This window comes from Ochotona curzoniae, unplaced genomic scaffold (genome assembly GCF_017591425.1).
Source record: "Ochotona curzoniae isolate NIBS_2020 unplaced genomic scaffold, NIBS_Ocur_1.0 scaffold_3208, whole genome shotgun sequence".
NCBI classification, from domain to species: domain Eukaryota; kingdom Metazoa; phylum Chordata; class Mammalia; order Lagomorpha; family Ochotonidae; genus Ochotona; species Ochotona curzoniae.
The window spans coordinates 17,568,045-17,587,324 of NW_024467106.1; the positions used below are offsets into that span (position 1 = coordinate 17,568,045).

General features: G+C 47.8%; 1 protein-coding gene across 3 annotated transcripts in view; it reads right to left on the minus strand.

Moving 5' to 3' along the window:
• Positions 1 to 1,854: 1,854 nt before the first annotated feature.
• The window catches only part of SNX30 (sorting nexin family member 30), a 103,657-nt gene continuing 86,231 nt past the window's right edge, over positions 1,855 to 19,280 (minus strand). For all 3 annotated transcript variants that reach the window (XM_040963485.1, XM_040963486.1, XM_040963487.1), the window contains exons 8-9: positions 9,341 to 9,493; positions 1,855 to 7,871 (exon numbers count right to left, since the gene is read on the minus strand). In XM_040963485.1, coding sequence (XP_040819419.1) covers positions 7,812 to 7,871; positions 9,341 to 9,493 — 213 coding nt within the window. In that variant the 3' untranslated portion in view covers positions 1,855 to 7,811. The remainder of the gene's footprint in view (positions 7,872 to 9,340; positions 9,494 to 19,280) is intronic.

Consider the following 19,280-nt stretch of genomic DNA (forward strand, 5'->3'; position numbering starts at 1 on the left):
AAAGATTTGGGAGCTAGCAATCAACAGGAATTGGTGGTGGGTGAAAAGAATGAGGCAAGATAACTCAGATCTGGAGTTCAGGAAAATGGAAGGAAGGAGCCCTTCACTGAGGAAGGCAGCATAAGCTGTGAGGGAATGCTGGGAAAGGCAGTTCTAGGCCAAACACCCACCAACACACTCATTCCCTTGGACTCCTGGCCTTCCACTTCAGTTCCCTTCCCATTTCACAATCTGAACGAAGTTAATCATTGCCTTTTCCACGTCTACTCTTGAAGAGCTTGTTCTTGACACATAAAGAAACTTCCTTCTTTCTTCCAAATTGGCCCTGCTTATGGTTGTAACCTGAGTAGGGTTCTCCAAGTCCTACTATTGGCTCCTTTTCAACTCTTCCAGTCATCAGAGGGGCAAGCCTTTTGTGCTGTTCCCAGGTAACCCAGTACTCCTTGAATGAGCAGCCAGGTAGGAATTTGTTAGAAATGCAACCTGCAGGGCCTGCCTAAATGAAATTCCGGAGTTGGAGCCCAACAGTTGGTGTTTACATAGGTCCTCAAGTTTAGGAACCACCATTCTATCCTATGGGGCCTGACTTGTTCTCCCTAAGAGCCTAAGTCCTCCTGAAACCCTGAGGCCCTTTTATTGGTTCTCCTTTCAAGGACTATGGTTGACATCCTGGACTCAGGCCTTTTCCAAAAGATCAATTGACATCCCCACTAGATGTCTACAAATAACGTGAACCAAACCCACCTGCTTCCACCTCATTGCTTGCAGCTATTATCACTCTTACCTTACTGTGCTAACGGGTTGGTTAATGACATCACCTCCAGCTCCAAGCTCAAATCTGCTCACCATTTCTAAGCCATTCCCCTCACCACAGAAATCTCAACTTCAGCACCCCAGGTCCATCTCCCTCTGTGCAGCACCTTTTTCCCATGGCTTCTGGAACCTATTCCTACCTACTTTACAGGTCTTCAGTCTGCCCACAATCCTCCAACATCCTACCCTATTCCCATCACATTCCTTAAAAGGAAACAGGGTGAAGTCAGCATATCCTGCTGACAATAAACAAAACACTTCCACTCAGATCACCCCTGAAGAATTGCTATCTTTAGTACGTAAGTTGACCATATTTCAACAATAGGAAAAGGCTTTTTTCCCCCCATCAGGACCGCCAGAAAGTACCTGCCAGACACACAGGTACTTCGTATCTACCACTGTTAGGGCCACTGCAATCCCAGTCACATGGCTAACAAGTAGAAATGCTGAGGTTTGGCCCTAAATTTTATTTAGGGCCATTTTGTTGCCTCATTTATAGTCTTGGATTAAATGTTTGCTCTCAGAAAGCCAAGCCCAGCTCTGTAGTAAGCCCATTTCCAATTAAATGCCATTAGTGGGTAAACTTAACTTAACCACATGGCCTTGCATTTTCCACACTCTGACACTCTAATGAACCACTAACATTTCTTCTCTGCTTCTAAATTCTTCAAAAGTGGCATTGCCACCAAAAAAAAAAAAAGTCAGGAAGTGATTTGTCTTGACCCAGAAATGGATGTATTTTACAATGTCTCTGATTTGATCACAGGGTGTCAGCCTGCCAGCCAATCATAATGGTTAAGTTGCTGGGAAGGAGTTTCTTCATCTCTTTCCCCATTGATGCCAAGCTGCAATACACAAGAGAGGTTAACTCAAAGACGGGTCTATAAACAGACAAGCTGAAACAGTCCAATATTAAATTTTCCTGTTGCTATAGATATCCTGACTCTTGCAGGCAAGCTGTTATCCATCCAGGGAACGTAGGAAAAAAGACACAGAGGCTGCACACGTTTGTCAAAGGACAAATGAGAACAGGAATCAAAGTAAAGAAAGCATCTTTGATAGGTTTATTGGTCCATAACTTTAAATTAATTGAGGTAAAGAAATGTTTTTAAGTTTACAGGCTAATAGTTTATCAAGCAATACAAATTTTTTTTGTTTACCTCCAAATGTAATACTAATCCTGCAGTAAACAAGAAACAGCATCTTTTACACACAGATATGTGAAATAAAAAAACTGGACCAAAACTTCTGCCAGCATCCACAATCCAAGAGAAACCACACTGTGTCTGTTTTACAAACTCTCGCATCCACAACTGCAATAGGGACATTCTTTTTAAAGTCCTGCTCGTTTCATGTAAAAACAAACAAACAAAAACTTCTAGAAAGAACTGGAGAGAAATTACTTTCTCATCAACACGCATTCTCTGAAGCACTTTTGTCTTTCACAGCTTTGTTTTGGCTTTCACGGCGGTGGGGAGAGGTCACACACACGGGACTTTCTCAATACCTTGGAAGGTGATTCCTTTGTAGTCTTTAAGTGAAAAGAATTTTTAAAATGGACACCATCCATAATGTGGACGGGTCCTAAGCGAAAGTCTTTTTAAATATCTTCTTAAACAGTTAAAATCCAAGTTAGAAAGGTTGCTGGCAGTTTATTTTGTGGGAACGTAACAGATGAACATTGTCTCTCAGTGCATTCCCAATTCAGAGATGCAGGGAGCAGGTGCACAGAAATACAAGGAATAGGGCTCTGTCAGATCTATAAGCCCAGAATCTCAGGGGTGTCTGGGTGAATGCTGCTAAATGCTAAGAGCTGCTGGTTTATTATCTGATGAAGGCCCAGGCAAGGCTTTTTTGGACCTCATTTCCTCTCTCTCCATTTCCATGGTGAGGAAGGAGCAATTTCCCTCTCCTCCTTACAGTATCATTTTTGAGAAGTTGCTCTGGACAGTGAGCAAGCCTGTCTAACAGGGCCATGGACAGGTGTTACCTGCTCCCAGCCAGCCCACAGATAACCCAGACTTACCTGGCTTTCAGGAGAGGTGCCTAAGCAATAGTCTTGAGCAGTGGTTTTAACAGTAGAAGCGCTTCTAAAATGGACTCAATTAGGCGAGTCAACATACTACATTTTTGGCATTTCAGCTGTGGAGAATGTCCATCCAAAACACGCTGCACTGAGGTCCCCACAGTACCTTCAAAAGCTGTTCTGTAGAATCAGAGTAAACCCCGGACACTTGTAATCTACAGAGACCTTGGGACCTGCATCATGTAGCAATGGCGAGATCATGCCCTCTACAATCAGAAATATGCCAAAAGGCACAAAATTAATCTTTCAGACAAGGTGTAAAAAAAGGTTTTATGGTCCCTGTGTTTCTGTATGTTATCAAAAGCATCATTTGGCAATAGCAGTGTTGAGTTTTCTCTTCCCAAAAGGCAACCCTCATCATTTCCGGGAGACTGAGGACCGAAGATATTTTTAAGCTAAATGACCTATGAGTTTTCTAAAACTCCTCCTACCCAGAATTTTAAAAACACAAGTTGAAGAATAAGGCATATTATTAGGTGTTGACAAATTCTCATCAAGAGTAGTTAGGCTTTTAACAGTCTGTGGAATTTCTTTTTGTTACAAAATTCTGGGTTTGTTTATTTTTCAAGTAAGTAATATACACCATGTTTCTATATGACACAAATATCTTACTGGTTTTGTTATTTTTTTTTCAAAGCAGTTATTTACAAACCATCTACAGAAGTTAAAAACTACCTGGGTAACATATGTTTTCTGCCACATAGAAAGAGTTAGACAGATATACCGATGATGCACTACAAAAATAAGAAACAACAGTCCACCCTGGTCATTGTTCCCTCCACTTTTCTCACTTTGACAGCCCCGCACATGCTCTAACATGTACAACTAGAGGGAAACCGGGCATCCTTAAAACAAAGCACTGACACCTGATGGGCTAGGTACATGAACAACTGGGATCCTGTGTTAAAAAAAAAAAAAAAGATGAGAACACAACAAGAGCAACACCCCCCCAGCCCAAGATCTAAGTCTGGCCCAGAACGGTGACCGTCCTTTACTGCAGTGTGTAAGTGCCACTGCTTCCGATGAGGGACATGAGAGGGTGTGTCCAGCCCACCCAATGCCATCTGGCTGACTGCTGAAGGCAAGAAGGCAATCCCCAATTCTCAACACATCCTTGTAAAACCGAAACAGTCACAACAATGCTACTCCAGCCATATGATTAGCTTGCTCAAGTCCTACAAGCCCTTAGAGGACGAGGCATTTGGAAGGCAGGGTGGGGCTGGCTGTGTCCCGAGTGCACAACAAGCAGTCCTTTTTCTTCAGGGGGAGATTCCCCTGTAGGGTGGCCGCCAAACCCCTAGCCAGAAAGAAGCCAGTTCCAACCCTGCCTGACATGGAAAGAGCCGAGGCCAACAGAGCCCCAGATATCATTCTGCACCTTGCTCTCCCTGCCTTGGCTGGCTCAGCACAGAACGCAGGGGAGTGCCTCTTCTGCCCTCCCTTGACTGGTGTTGAAACAGGACCGGGTGCTCATGCTTCCAGTTGTATCAATAGCAGGACCATGTTGCACATGCTCATGGACTTCTGGGGCCACTATCCTGAGAGAACCCCCACTGCAGACTGCCATGTGGCCCCATGCTTCCTTCTGGTTACTCCATCATGAAGGGCAGCCTCAAAGAAGTGAGCAGATGTGCATACATGAAGAAAACATCCTCCATACTGCCTCACTCTGGATGAGGCCAAAGGGCGGCACAAGAACATGTTTCATCTTATAGTCACCAGGGTCCCTGGCATCATGCTGGGTTTCTGTGATGTGAGCTGAGGGAAGGTGTCTAGAATTCAGCAAATGGCAAGGTAAAGTCACCTCGACCATCCCACTTTCCCCAGGAATCATTAATTCTTTATGAAGAGTGAAGCGCAACCTGCTGGATGCTGCTCTCGCCTCATTTCAGAGCAGCGGTTCCTTGCTTTGAGCAGAATAGCTCAGAATCTTTCAACAGGTCCACCATATTGACAAAGAAGAGTTATGCCTATACCTACTGCAAGCCACATGTGCTCTCCCCCACATCATATGTAAAACATCTGGTTTTCTTCTCTCCCTTCACCTGGAATTTTTAATCTTGGAGAACAACTTTCACTTTCCAGCCCTACCCCATCTCCACCCTCTGCTGTCCCTCATCGATGCTAGGAGACAGCTTTCCATGTCACTGCCGACAGGGGTTCAAGCCTCAGACCTGTCTATGTCAGCCTGGTGGGGTCCTTGAGAGAAGGTCACATGGGAAATAAATAAAAGAAGCTGGTGGCCTCAGGACTGTGACTATGTGGAGCCAAGAGGCACAGGTGAGGGAAACCTCTGCGAGGCAGTTTTTGGCTCAGAGGTCCATGAGTTCAGCTGCTCCTGAGAAATCTCCTGTGTGCTTGATCAAGACCAAGAGGCAAATGTTGGGGGTTTCTGGGATGGGAATGGTAGGAGGGCCCTGTTCTCTACCTACTGTTCCCGTTCTCCTGGAGCAGCCTCCTCACCTCATCAGACACCACGCTGACAACAGGCAAAGGAGTCCCTGTTGTGGATGGACCATGTCCACAAAGCAAGTCTACAATTCTGAGGGGTTTCCTGGTCCCACCACTAAGAGCATGCCTGCAGGACAAAACACTTGCCTTGTCCCACCTCTTTCTGGAGCCTCAAAGCACAGAAAGATCACCTGGCGACCAGACAGCAGCAGCAGCAAGACCAATTCCCAAGGAGGCTGACTGTTGAGAGCCAGTCTTCTGCCTCTCCTTATGGGAGGCAATGAATACATGTGTGTGACTCTCCCCAGCCATTCCCTTAGCCCAGGAAGGTCTGCCTCTGTCCCGACTAAGCAGCACACATGGTTGTTTCTGGGCTTCAGTGACTAGCAGGTGTCAGAATTTGAAATCCTTGACACTCTTTCTAAGCAGTCATGACACTGGACTAGCATCTTTAAAGCACATATTCTACAACGTAAAGCTTCACGTGTTCCACAGAAAAGCAGTCATTGCTGGGCCATTCTGGCATCTTCCACCAAGTACCAATAAAGGGCTGTCAACTCATTCCCCAGTACATACCCCAGTTCTATCAGCATGTGATCAGGCTGGACCTAGACAGCCAGACCCACACCAACACGATGGTTTAGAGGTAGAATGAGATGTTAAATCACCACTCAGGCGTGGAGGGATTGTTCTTCACCTTCCACTTCAGCAAATCATTTCTAATAGTACCAGACTGGAAATTCACATCAAAGGATTTTTAGCATGGCACGGGTGGGGTGTAATAGTACCGGCAAGTATCAATGGGTATAAAAATTATCACTGGAACGTTGACTTTGTCAAACATGGCAAACAGTTCCCTGCTGTCCAAGACGGGCCCTGACAACATCACAGCTGCAGCTGACGTAAGGTCAACTCTATAGCTGGAAGTGGGATGAAGCAATTTCACCATGCTGCGTTGATGGGTATCTGCAGGTTAACTTGTCTATGAAGTGGTGCCTTACCTCAGCTGTTTCATTAAAAACAACTAACCACTACCATTTGTTGGAGACTCAGGTTGATAGTTCTACAGGGATGAAACTCAGATGGAAGAACACAAATGGACACATGTAGCCTCATATCAGTAGAGGGGGAAAGACTGAGTTGGCAGATAGCTCTTGTTTGATGGTCTTGTGTTGATTCTGAAAAGAGTAAACTTGGCAATTGAGACGGAGACTTTCAACACAGCTAGCAGTCCTTGGGAATTCAGCTACAAACCACAGAGAGTTAAAAGCTTAGCTAGAAGCAAAAAGTTTACCAACATTTTTATCTGTGAGGCTCATCTAGACACTGATGTTCCCTCCTCAGTTGGAAATGTTAAGGGTTAAAGCACTTGACATAGGACATTCGCAGGGAGTTTACAGATTTCAACACTTGATGCGCCAACTCCCTCATCAAAAGGTTGCCTCAACACATTCAGTGGACATGGTAGGAAATAAGCCGGGCATTTCTGGTGAGGTAAAAGGCAAATTGCACAAAGCAGACATGGAGGTGAGGCTTGTTATCTTCCCACTGATGTCAACAGGGGAGGGGCTACTGTGACTTCATGACAACAGACGTTCCCTAACAGGTGCATTCCCTGTTCTGTTGACAACTGACAAACATAAGGAAAAACAAAACAAAAACGATGAAGACCTTCCTGGAGAAAATGCACCATTTTCTTTTTCACTTTATACACAATGAAGAGTTGCTCATCTATGGCATTGTGGTGTCAGAATCAAGCTACCACAGCATTCACCTGAGCTTCCCGAGGCACCACACAGGACAAGGACACTGGCTTGCTTGCTCAAGCATGGCTGCAGGTGGACACACTGATGCCGACAGTCCTGTGTCAAGCAGAAGGAACCAAACAGCTGGCACTGAGCACTCGGTACAGGCAGGCAGCAGATCACACTCAACAGCTACAGGCCACAGGATGTTTCAGGACTCGCCACAGAGGTGTCAACACCCGTTTCTATGCTGAGGCCAGTCGAGGTCAACTTCAGGGCCGCTACGTGTGAACAGAAAGCAACAGCTTCCTCATGTTCATGCCTCCGTCCAGTCCTGGAAAAGCAGGGCCCAGACTGTCCCCCTTAGTGGGCCACTCGGCTGTCCCCAAATGGGACATCGTCATGAGATATGGGACTCCCCGTCGCAGGCCATGGCGTCCCTCGGTTCCAGGTCTCTGTAGTGTTCTGTCTCCTTGGTTCCTTCACAGCATGGAGGTATGCTGCTTCTGCTGAGATGTGTGGTGGTCTTAGACCCCACCAGGGAATAAATACAAATTGAAAACAACTGTGGGGTTGGGGGGGGTGGGGAGAAGAACACAAGGGAGAGAGGTTTCTGTGGTTGCTTGCCGACGCCGCCTCTCTGGCACTGTGGGGACATTCCAGCCTGGGGTGCCGCGTCCTGTGTGGGTAGCTGAGTCTCTGTCCCCACAAGGTGCTCACTTGGCCTCCTGCTTCTCCTGCAGCAGTGGAATGATCGACTCCCACGCCATGAGGCACTGAAACAACAACATAAGCACACAGAATCAGCACTGTGTGCAAGGTCTCGGGGTCAAATGCCTGGCTCCTGCCTGCCATTTCCACTGTCAATCCTGTTTGCTCACTTGGACCAATAGCACCTGTGGGTCCCACCCCTGCTTATGGCTTGGGAAACCATGGAGGATGGTCCAAGTCCTTGGAACCCCGCACCCGCATGGGAGGCCTGGAGGAAGCTCCTGGTCCTGGCTTTGTATCGGCTCAGCTCTAACTGTTGCAGCATTTGGGGAGTGAATCAGAGGATGGAGGATCTTTTCCACTCTGTCTCCTTCTCTCTGTACATCTGCTTTTTCAATAAAAGTAAGTAAACCTTAAAAAAAAATTGTTCCAGGACACACTGCCATGAAGGGCCAAGACCTTGGAATCCTCTGGCACCATCCTTGTATGAGCACCAGCTTGGCAGAAATGATTCTCCTCAGAGCAACGAGAGGAGGGTGGGAGGCCTTGCTCAGAAAGAGCTGAGGTGGGGCAGGGGCAGGGGAACTTTGTGCAAGGCATTCTGGGAAGCATTCTAAGAAGCAGAAAGGGACAGCCAGGAAACAGGAGCCAGAACTGACATCCTAGCTGCTGTATCAAGCATCTGTCCCTAAAACTGTTTTTCATTCAACTGCTTTGCTTTATTTTAGGTATTTAAGACAGCATTATTATTACTTTTTTCCTTTGGTTTCTTTGTTCTTAATTTTTTTTTCTTTTCTTTCTTTTCCAGGACCAGCATTATTTTAAAGTCCATTTTACAAAGACAGTCTCTTTGATGAGGAGCCTATAGGCTTTACTGACTTAGCCCAGTGGAAGAGAAGAACCCACAACACGCAGAACCACAGCAGCATGAAGCAGCCTGAAAGCACTTGTGAGCTGGCCGCATCTGTGCCTTCCAGACTTCGCAGAAGCAAAGCAGCAGCCGTAGCTAGCACGGGTAGGGTGAGAAAGAAAATGCAGTGAGCACAGCGGGCCAGTCATATGTCCGGGAGCCGAGATGAAGCAGGCAAAGCAAGGAGCTGAGACCAGGATTCCTGTTTCTAGGTTCTGGTAAGCCCTTAATGAAGACTCTATTAGAAACAGCAGTCCTGGGGTCAGTGTTTGGCATGGCAGGTTAAGCCAATGCCTGCGATGCTGGCATCCCATATAGATGCTAGTTCAAGTCCTGGCTGCTCCACTTTCAACTACTTCCCTGCTACTGTATATGGAAAAACAGTGGAAGATGGCCCAAGTACTCGGGTTCCTACGCCCACCTGGGGGACCTGGATGGCCTCCCAGGTTTGTGGCTTTGGCCTGGGCCAGTTTGAGCCATTGGAGGTACTTGGGAAGTGAACCAGCAGATGGATGATCTCTGTTTATGTCTTTCTCTCTAACTCTGTCTTTCAAATAAATAGATCTTAAGAACAAACAAATTAAAAAAAAAAACAGCTGCACTCTTGCCAGGCATATTCATTACCTTCTCATAATATTGGATGTTCTTGTCAGCCATCCCCATGAGCAGCTGCCGGAAGTCCTGCCTCTTGTTGTTCTGCCACCTCTCCATGTCGGCCTTCAGGTCAGCATTGAAGCACTCCATCCGGTCCTGACACTTCTCCACATCAGCTGGTACCTGGAAGAGGGAGTCACATGGGAGCGCTGCATGCAGGTAACTAGAATCTCCTGCCTCCAGTGTCTCTGTTTGCAGGTTTTCCTGGGTCAGGTGGACCATCCTATCATGTGGATAGCCTGAAGAGCTTTCCTTTATAAATCAGACTTTAACTGCAGTGAGATTGGATCAGCTTTCTCCTCTGATCCCTACCTTACGAGTAAAACAGAGATGTGACTATGCTCCTCTAGGCAGCAGCTAACCAAAACGCACAGTTGGACAGGTCTGAGAAATAATGATGAAATGTATTTGTGTATCAAAAGAAATCTGGTGTATAAAGAAGAAAAATGCAGCAGGCTATTTCAGGTTTTTCTGAAAGAGGTCTGGAAGACATTCACTCAAAGGTGAAAACACTTCAATTTCACAGCTTGCACTTGGCTTCAGTGAGTCCTCCATCCTGCACAGCTAAGGAGGCTTTTTGTGGCCACAGGAATTCCCAATGCAGAAAGTCACTCAAGTGCTCCTCTTGGCCCCTGTCAGGGAGCAGAGGGGATCCACAAGGCCAAATCTGGGACAAACATCCTGGAGCCAAACACTTTGCAACAGCAGGCGAGACCTTGCATGTTCCTAGTGTGTGACCATGAACCCAAACGTCTCCAAGCAGCATGGGTCAATCCTTTGCAACCAGGGAAACTTGCACACTCTGGCCTTATGGCCAAGGCACTGACTAGAAGGACAGCAACGCAGTAAGGCCAGACCTGAGGCTCCCGAGCATCCTCAGGGCACCTATCTGCCACAGGAGACAGCAGAGCAACACATGAGAATGGGAAGTGGCTCAGCCTAGGCACCGGGGTACACATGTGCCTGACATGAAGCACTAAATTTGGGTAAGACAAGGTGAAGTTGGTGACAAAGACAGCCTCAGAGATCCTGAGCAACTAAGAGAACCTTTGAGATAAGCATCTGGTACCACAGTTAAGACATCCCTGGGATTTCTGCATCTCACCGGGGAGGGCCTGGGTTTCAAATCCCAGTGCTGTTTCTGATTCCTGCTAATGTGTACTCCAGAAGGCAGCAGATGATAATTCAACTAACTGGGTCCCTGCTATTCACATGGAAGACTCAGGCTCCCCACTGGCTGGTGTGGCCACTGGGAGACTGGACTGACAGATGCAACAGCTTTTTATGTACATCAAATAAAGTGAAAATAAATACATATATTGTAAATAAAATAAAGAAAAGGAGAAAAGGAGAGACCAAGAGACTGTCCATCCACTGTTTCACTCTTCTGATGGCCCAACAGCCTTTGCTGAGCTGATCTGAAGTCAGAATCAAGAGCTTGCTCTGAGCCTCCCATCTGGGGGCAGGGTCCCAAGAACTTGGGTCATTCTCCACTGCTTTCCCAGGCCAAAAGCAGGCAGCTGGATGAGAAGTGGAGCAGCCAGGACATGAACCAGTGCCCATATGGGATGCTAGTACTTGCAGATGGAGGTCTAGCTAGTTGGGTCACTCTGTTCCAACTAAGGGAACTTGTGAGAAGAGATGGGATGACTCCTCAAAGCAGTTAAGCTTCTGGGAGGAAAACCAAGCTAACCTCTCCCCTCGACGTGAGGCCTCGAACTACTTTTGCCTTTCACTGCTGATTCACCAACTGCTTTCCCCTCATTCCTTCTCTGGCCTCTGCTCATGTCAGCATCTGGGGGAAAGTGGCCAGCTAGCCACTTCCTGTTTGCATAACAAGGCCTCTGCTGCACACAGGAAAGCCAGGGTCTGGAAAAAAAACCTCACTGGTACAGGGAGGAGAGGCAGATGGTGTCTCTTATTCCAAGGATTCCTTATCAAGGAAGGAGTCTGGGGTTCCTCCTCTGGAGACAAGCCTTTCAGTTGACCCACAGAAACTCAGAGTCAAAACCACAGCTCTGAGCTACATGCCTGACTTCCTGAGCCCAAAACACAACAGATTCTGAGCCCGGCTCTGGGAGTTCTCAGATCTTGACAAGCAAATCTCATCTGCAGGTGCCCATGGTCCAATTGGGACCTGGATATGGAGTCGTAAGATGTCTTGGTGTTGTCCCTCCACCCTGAGGCCTGTGCTTCTCACACTGAGGAGTGGGCAAGGATAGCTGAGCCTGGGGAAGGACAGGATCCGGAGAAAAGAGTACAGAGACCACCATGATGGCAGCAGTATGACAGGTGACGGAAGAGAGGGCCCCCTACAGCCACAGCACATGATAACAACCTAAGGGAGAAGACGCTGGGTCCATGGGGGCAGCAGCTCACAGACCAGGGCACAGGTCCCCAGGGGCTATTCAGGACACTCCAGCTGGTGAAGACTGGGGCAGGAGTAGAGGATGAGAAGCCTAGAACTGTCCTGAAATCTAGGGTTTCTTTTTTTTTTTTTAAGATTTATTTTTTATTATTTTTTCATTGGAAAGGTGGATATACAGAGAGGAGAGACAGAGAGGAAGATCTTCCATCCGATGATTCACTCCCCAAGTGAGCGCAATGGTCAATGCTATGCCGATCCGAAGCCAGGAGCCTCTTCCGGGTCTCCCACGCGGGTGCAGGGTCCCAAAGCCTTGGGCCGTCCTCGACTGCTTTCCCGGGCCACAGGCAGGGAGCTGAAAGGGAAGTGGGGCTGCCAGGATAGAACCAGCGCCCATATGGGATCCCGGGCGTGCAAGGCAAGGACCTTAACCACTGCACCACTGCACTGGGCCCGAAATCTAGGGTTTCTAAACAACGTTTACTTCTTGCCCCTCCTTTATTTAAAAAAAAAAAAAAAACACGCCTTGTGCTGCCTCTAGCTGCAGCAGACACTGCAATATCACAAATCTGCAATGCTATGTACTCCACGTGTGACAGAGAGCCACTCCAGGCCTCAGCCGTTTCAGGATAACACTATTGTCCACACTGTAACACTGCTATCAGGTATAAGACACTTAGGGCCTGGCATATACACAAACACTTCAAAAAGTTCATAAAAATAAGAGCTTGGAAATTTGGTGAAGGGGTGGGAGTATGGCCCAGCAGGTGGGACGTCCATCAGAGCATCAGCTCTAGTCCCTGACCTGCTCCCCATTCCGGCTTCTGGCTAATGAGCACCTTGCAGGTGGAGCAGTAAGTGATGGCTCAAGCAGTTGAGTTCTGCCACCTATGCAGGCAGGTGACCTGAGTTTTGGGTTCTCGGCTTCCCTCTGGCCCCCCGACTATCACAGGCACTGGAGGAGGAAACCAGAATTTGGGAAGCTTCTGTTACTCTGTCTCTGCCTTTCAAATGTATTTTGAAAAGAAAAGTTAGGCACAAAACCTTCTAAAATTCAGGCAGACAAGGCAAATTTCATAGAAATGTATACTGTGAAGAAATTGCATGAATTTCAAGCTTTTAAAAACAAAACAAACCTATCATTTAATTTCATTGTCCACAATTTTTTTTTTGCTCAATGTTCATTAGCTCAGTATTGTAAATGGCTGTTCACGAAATAATCATCGATCATTTTTACAGCCTCTCAAGAATATTCTGTCGACCTATACCTCAACAACAATAGCAAAACTTTTCTTTTAAAGATATTAATTTGAAAGGCAGAATTGCAGAGAGAGGGGGAGAGATACAAAGAGAGAGAAAGCGAACATTTACTGGTCTACTCCTCAAATGGCTACACTGGCTAGGATAGAGCCCAGCCCAAACCAGGAGCCTCCAGGTCTCCCACATGGAGAACAGGGGCTCAAGCATTTAGGTCATCCTCAGTCATCTTCCCAGGTGCAACAATAGACTAGTACCAAAAGCACAGCACCCAAGACTTGAATTGGTATTCATATGGGATGCTGGCATTCCGGCAGCAGCTTAACCTACTGGACCATAGTATCAGCCTCTAAAAATGACTTTCAGTTTCAAAATATCAAGTATTATATGCATATCATTAAATACTTTCAAATTTTATGCCTCTTTGGCCCTTGCTACTCCACCTCAAGATCTTGCCAATTACACAAACTATGTGTTGGTATGAGATTGCACTGGGCACCCTAGGACCAGGAGGGTAGCCTTAACACCAGAAGGGAGAGGATAGAAAACCTGTAATGAGGACAGAACTGACATCTCTGGCGATCAACTCCCCATGAGAAAGAAGACACAGAAAGACAGGAAGCATGTTTCTAATGTGGCAGACGAGGGTAGCAACCAAACAACCAAGGGCTCCAAAGGCCAGGACCACAGACCCCGCAGAGCAGGTGGCCACAGCCGTGGAAACAGATGTTTCTCCAAAGCTGACTCACAAATGAGCAACAAGGACATGAAAAGATGCTCAGCCTCTCTGATCATTACGGAACTGCAGATCAACACAATGCTGAGATGCTCCCTCACACCCACTAAGATGGTCATTGGCAGAAAGCCAGGAGGTACACGTTGGAGAGAGTGGGAAAAATGGAGCCCTTGTGCACTGCTGGTGGAAATGAAGAATGGCACAGCTGCAGCAGACACTGCCGAGTGGTTAAGACATTGCTTGGGAAACTCGCATCCCACACCAGAATGCCTGGGTTTTAGTTCCGGCTCTTCCCTCAATCTCAGCTTCCTGCTAATGTGTACCCAGAGGAGCAGCAGATGGTGGTTTAAGTACTCAGGTCCCTGTCCCCTACATGGGAGACCCGATTCCAGCTGTTGTAGGGGACTGAACCAGCAGATAGGAGAGTTCTCCATCTCTGTCCCTTTTCAATATAATAAATAAATAATGGTACAGCTTCTGCAGAAAACAAAAATGCAGGTTCCTCCAGAACCTAAAAATGGAAACACCCTACCATCCTGCAGGATTTCATGTTCAAGGCAGCCTTATTCACAGCAGCCAAAAAAGGAAGAAATCTTAACACCTGCCTCTGGAAAAATGTACAAGCCATTCTGGGTTCTACACTCAGCCTGAAAAAGTAAGGCGGTTCTGACATGCACTACAGCCTGGAGGAGCCTTGAGGAAAGGAACCCGTTATAAAGGGGCAAGCCCACTTACACGACGTGCGTACAGTGGTCAGATTCACAGAAACAGAAAGCAGATGGGTGGCTGTGTGGGCGGGGGCAGGAGGGGCTGGGCAGTGCTTTTGGTAAGGACCAACTTTCGGTGGTACAAGATGTACAATGCCAGAGGCTGGCACAGCAAGTGCTCCGTTACACATACCTTCCCAGCATCTTTAAAGGCTCTAAGCTACAGGGGGACAACAAAGGAAGCTGGAAGGACAGGGCCTGAGGGTGGGACCAGTGGAGTAGCCTGCATGTACAGGGCTAATGAAGGACTCCACGACCTGGGAGTCACTAAGACAATGTATACAGGGGGAAGAGACGAATGATCTGAGACTACCATGCTCGGAGGGGTGTTCAAAGGGAGTGGGGCTTGAGGAGAAGAGGAAGAGCTGGGGTGAGCCAAGGAGGGCCAGGCTGGGTTGGGGAGGCCCCCTGGCAGTTGGCCCACCAGGCTGGTGTCTCCCTCTGCTGCTGCTGCTGCTGCGATAGCCTCTTTGTAACAATCTATTCACAGACCAGCAGGAACTTACATTCCTTCCCTTCTTGCTTTCCCTTCTGTGAATGAGACACTGTGAGAGTTGTGTTTCCGATGTCTGAAGGATGCCCAGTAGGCAGTGTCTGCTGCTAAATGAGTGCGTGCCCCTTAACACAAGGTACTAGCAAGAAAAAGCCAACAGGTCTGAGCTCCAAAGGTAGAAAAAAACAAACTTATAGCAGGGAACAAAACTGCACTTTTTTGTTTGGTTCTTCTGAGTACATTCTGCTCAGAAGACGAATGTCAGGGTGATGGGAAAGAGTCTGGTCGCTTTGGTTTGTGCACTTTTGTGTGCCGCAGAGCAGGTTGGTCACCTCCATTCATTTAATGTCCCTTTAACAACGTGCTACTGGGGCAGCATTGTGGTGCAGTTGGTTAGGCTGTCATCTAGGATCCCCACATCCCATTACAGAATGCCAGTCTGAGTCCAGTACCTCTACTTGTGATCCAGCTTCTCCCTGATGCATCCTGAGCAGCAGGTGACGGCTCGAGTGCTGCCACTCACAGAGGAGATGCAGATGGAGGTCCAGCAGCCTAGCTTTGGCCTGTCACCTGCCATGGCTGTTCTGAGAATCTGGGCAGCGAACGAGTGGAGCATACTCTCCTCTCTCTCTCTATCTCTCTCTCTCACTCTGCCTTTCAAGCTAATGAAAACAAATAAAACATAGAATTGTATCACTGAGCTCTTTCCAAGTGCCAGGCACTTCCAGGTCCTAGGATGCAGATTCTAAATTGGTTTCCTGGAGCTGGGTGAAGGAGTCACATTATCTGCTCCCATGATGGAGAGGCTGGTAAGAACCACCCCCCCCAAGACAACACCAGGCAGGCATATTCCTTAGACTTGGGGAGGGCTTCTTGACCAGCAATGTGGGGATAACAACAACATCACCCCACTCATCCCCAGGCCCTGGGGAAGCCAAAGCCCCCGGGCCTGGTCACCTGTGGCTTCAAGCTACCAGAGTGTCACACACACTAAAAGTACTCATGTGAGCTGTGAGGCTGAGAGAGTTTGCAAAAATACTGAGATGGGGAAAACTAAAAAAGAGGCCACTAGAGCTGCCAACCAAAACATCACTTTTACTACCCTAAAAGGATGCTTTTTAAAAATATATAAACAGGGACCAGAACAGTGGCTCAACAGACTAATCTTATACCTGCAAGCGCCAGTTTGTGTCCCAGCTGCTCTAATATCTGTCCAGCTATGTGCATGTGGCCTGGGAAAGCAGTGGAGGATGGCCCAAGTCCTTGGGACCCTGCACCCACATGGGGACTTAGAAGTACCTCCTGATTCCTGGTCTTAGATTAGCTCAGCTCCGGTTATTGCAGCTACTGGGGAAGTGAATCAATGGATGGAAGATCTCTCTATCTGTGTCTCTCCTTTTCTATAAATCAGCCTTTCCAATAAAAAATAAATTTTAAAGAAAATAAATAAACTTCTGAGAATGGCAGTGAGGAGGGTGGGAGAAGCGTGTCTGTTAGGTGAGTCTAGAGCAAGTGTACCGAGGACAGAAAAGCCATGAGCTCAAGCCCACAGGGGACTGGAGAGCCCAGGGCAGATGCACAGCTCTGAGTTCCTCACGACTTAGGTTAATGCACTGCTGCCAGCAGAGGGGCTCTCCCACAGGGGAGCAGACTACTGGGAGCCCATGGGGTTGGAGGGAACGGGCAGCTGGGCTTAGAAACTGTGCACTTCTCTGAGCCCTGGTTCCTCATCTGGAAAGTGGTAAGCACTGCATGGACAGACTCTATTGTAGGAATGAAAGAGGATGAAGGAGTGGCCATGGTTCTGCACTTCCTGCTCTGGGAGTGGCTGGCCTTGTGGCCGGGCGGAGAGACCCAGAAACACCAGGCGGCTGCCTACACTCACCATGAGCAGTGACCTGTTGAGAAATCTGTCTGCGGGGGCTCACAGTAACAAACCTCCAGACCTCCACTGTAGAGCCAGACTTCTTGCTAGCCAGCCCATCTTTCCCACTCCAGGATGCTCAACCATTCTGCCAGCTCTTGGCTCTGGGAGCTTTGCAAAGTCCCTACACCCTTTAAGAACATTGCTTTCTGTTTCCATTCACTTCCAGGCAATAGCCGAAGCCTCTACTCACTGGCCCGCCCTGCAGTATGCATGCTGCCCTCTCCATGATACAGCTCCCCTCCCCAGAAGACAGCTCCCTTCCACGTCCACATCACCCATTCATGCCCAGCACCACACCCAGGACAAGACTGCCTGTGAGTCAGGCCCCAAAATTAATCCCTTGCCTTTTTTTTTTTTAATTTTTTAAAACCTTCTTGAAGTTTTAAAATTCTGAGTTAATTCAGAATTTAAAAGGTGCTGTCTCCTAGCATCCTTTACTTCTTTTCTGAATGGGTGATCAAGGTATACAGAAAGGCAGGCCAGTTCCTTGCTCAGTGCTACAATCTGTCCAACCTCAGAACTAAAAATGGGAAATGGGGACGAGCCAAGAACCACAAACCACAGCTCTGAGAATAAACCACCCCTGTATCTGTGGCGCATTTGCAAGACTGAAACCCAAACGGAAGTACACATTCCAGAGCACCAGTGTCTCCCCCAAGCCTGGCAGGCCCCGTCACCACCCTCGTCCAGCATCAGGAGTCCTGTGGTTCACTTCTTTTTCCGAGGCCTTGTCCTTGTCCATACGATGGCCACCCTGATTTGTCAATTGCAGTTAGGGTCATGGACACCCTGCTACCTCCTTCCTCCTGTGAGATAGAAAGGACTAGATGCTTATACACCACAGCGTGTTTTACAGAAAACAACTTTCCTTCCTCACTTCTCCAGGACAATGTTCTTTTGTTTTTTTGTTGTTGTTTTTAAAAATTTCCCCTCAAAAACCAGGTAAGCTCGCAACTGTGCCAGGTCTGTTGACACGTAAAGGCCTGGAGCCCTCTCCTGCCCTACAATCCTGCCCAGACCTGTGGGACACCCCCATCCCCACGCCCTCGGCCCGTTGGCACCTGTGGAAAATTGGTAGGGCTTGGGGAGAGCTGGGCTCCACCCTACCCTACTTCCTGATACTCTGGCACCTGCCTCTCCACCTGCAGCTCGAGGACTGTGAACTCAAAGTTGTGTGGTACTGAGTACAGCAAGGCCACCTGCCAAGGACAGGTGTGTGGCACGGGTGGTGAGGGGGAGCACCAGGATGCAAGGAGACATGTCAAACAGTGCAGCCATAAGAAAAGCAAGAAACACATGAGGAGCAACAAACTCAGAAAATCAAAGTTCTCCACTGGTATTCCCATGGGGTTTTGCAGAATAAGCTAGTCTTGTGGGATGGCAGAGGCCCTGTCACTGCAACATCCAGCACTACTTCAGATGCAACACCTGGACACTTTGCAGTGTCACATGCAGGGGACACTGAGATGCACAGAGGTTCCTGAGGCAAACCAGCCTAAGCTGGGGGACAGAGCCAGTGCTGTCCACTTCGAAACTCGGTGCTCTTCCTCCCCACAAGCCCCCAATCCCTGCAAACCACCAGTCTACTCCTTCCTACCACCCTCCTCCTTCTCTCCCTCCTTCCATCCTTCCTTCCAGTTTCATTTATTTGAAAGGAAGAGTTACAAAGGAAGAGAAAGAGATACACACAGAGGCAAATCTTCTATCTACTGGTTCACTCCCCAGATGACTGCAATGGCTAGAGCTGGGTCAGTCTGAAGTCAGGAGTTTCTTCCATGCCTCCCACATGAGTGTATGGTTAGTACTTATGCCAGATTCCACTGCCTTTCCAGGCTAATCAGCAGGAAGCTGGATCAGAAGTGGAGCTGCTGGGACTTGAACCAATGCCCACATAGGATGCCGGCACCCCACTGTACTAGCCCTTCTATTTTTGTAAGCTCAGTCCACTATTGTCCACATATAAGTGAGAGTATACAGTGTTTGTAAAGTGAATTTTATCTTATCTTGGGGACTAAGATGCTAGAAGGAAAATGAAAAGATAAATAAAATGAAACTTTAAAAACCCAAAACATGGAACCAGCATTTGTGGCACAGTGAATAAAGCAACTGCCTGCAACACCAGCATCCCATATGGATGCCAGTTCCCATCCCAGCTGTTCCACTTCCAAAACAGCTCCTGCTAATGGTCAGAGAAAATCAGTGGGCCACTGCACACAATGCTGGATGAAACTCCTGGCTTTGGCTTGCTTCAGCTCCGGCTACTGCAGCCATCCAAGGGGTGAGCCATCAGACACATCTCTCTTTTCTCTCTCTCTCTCCAACTCTGACTTTCAAAATAAACTAAAGTAATGATGACACTGTATGT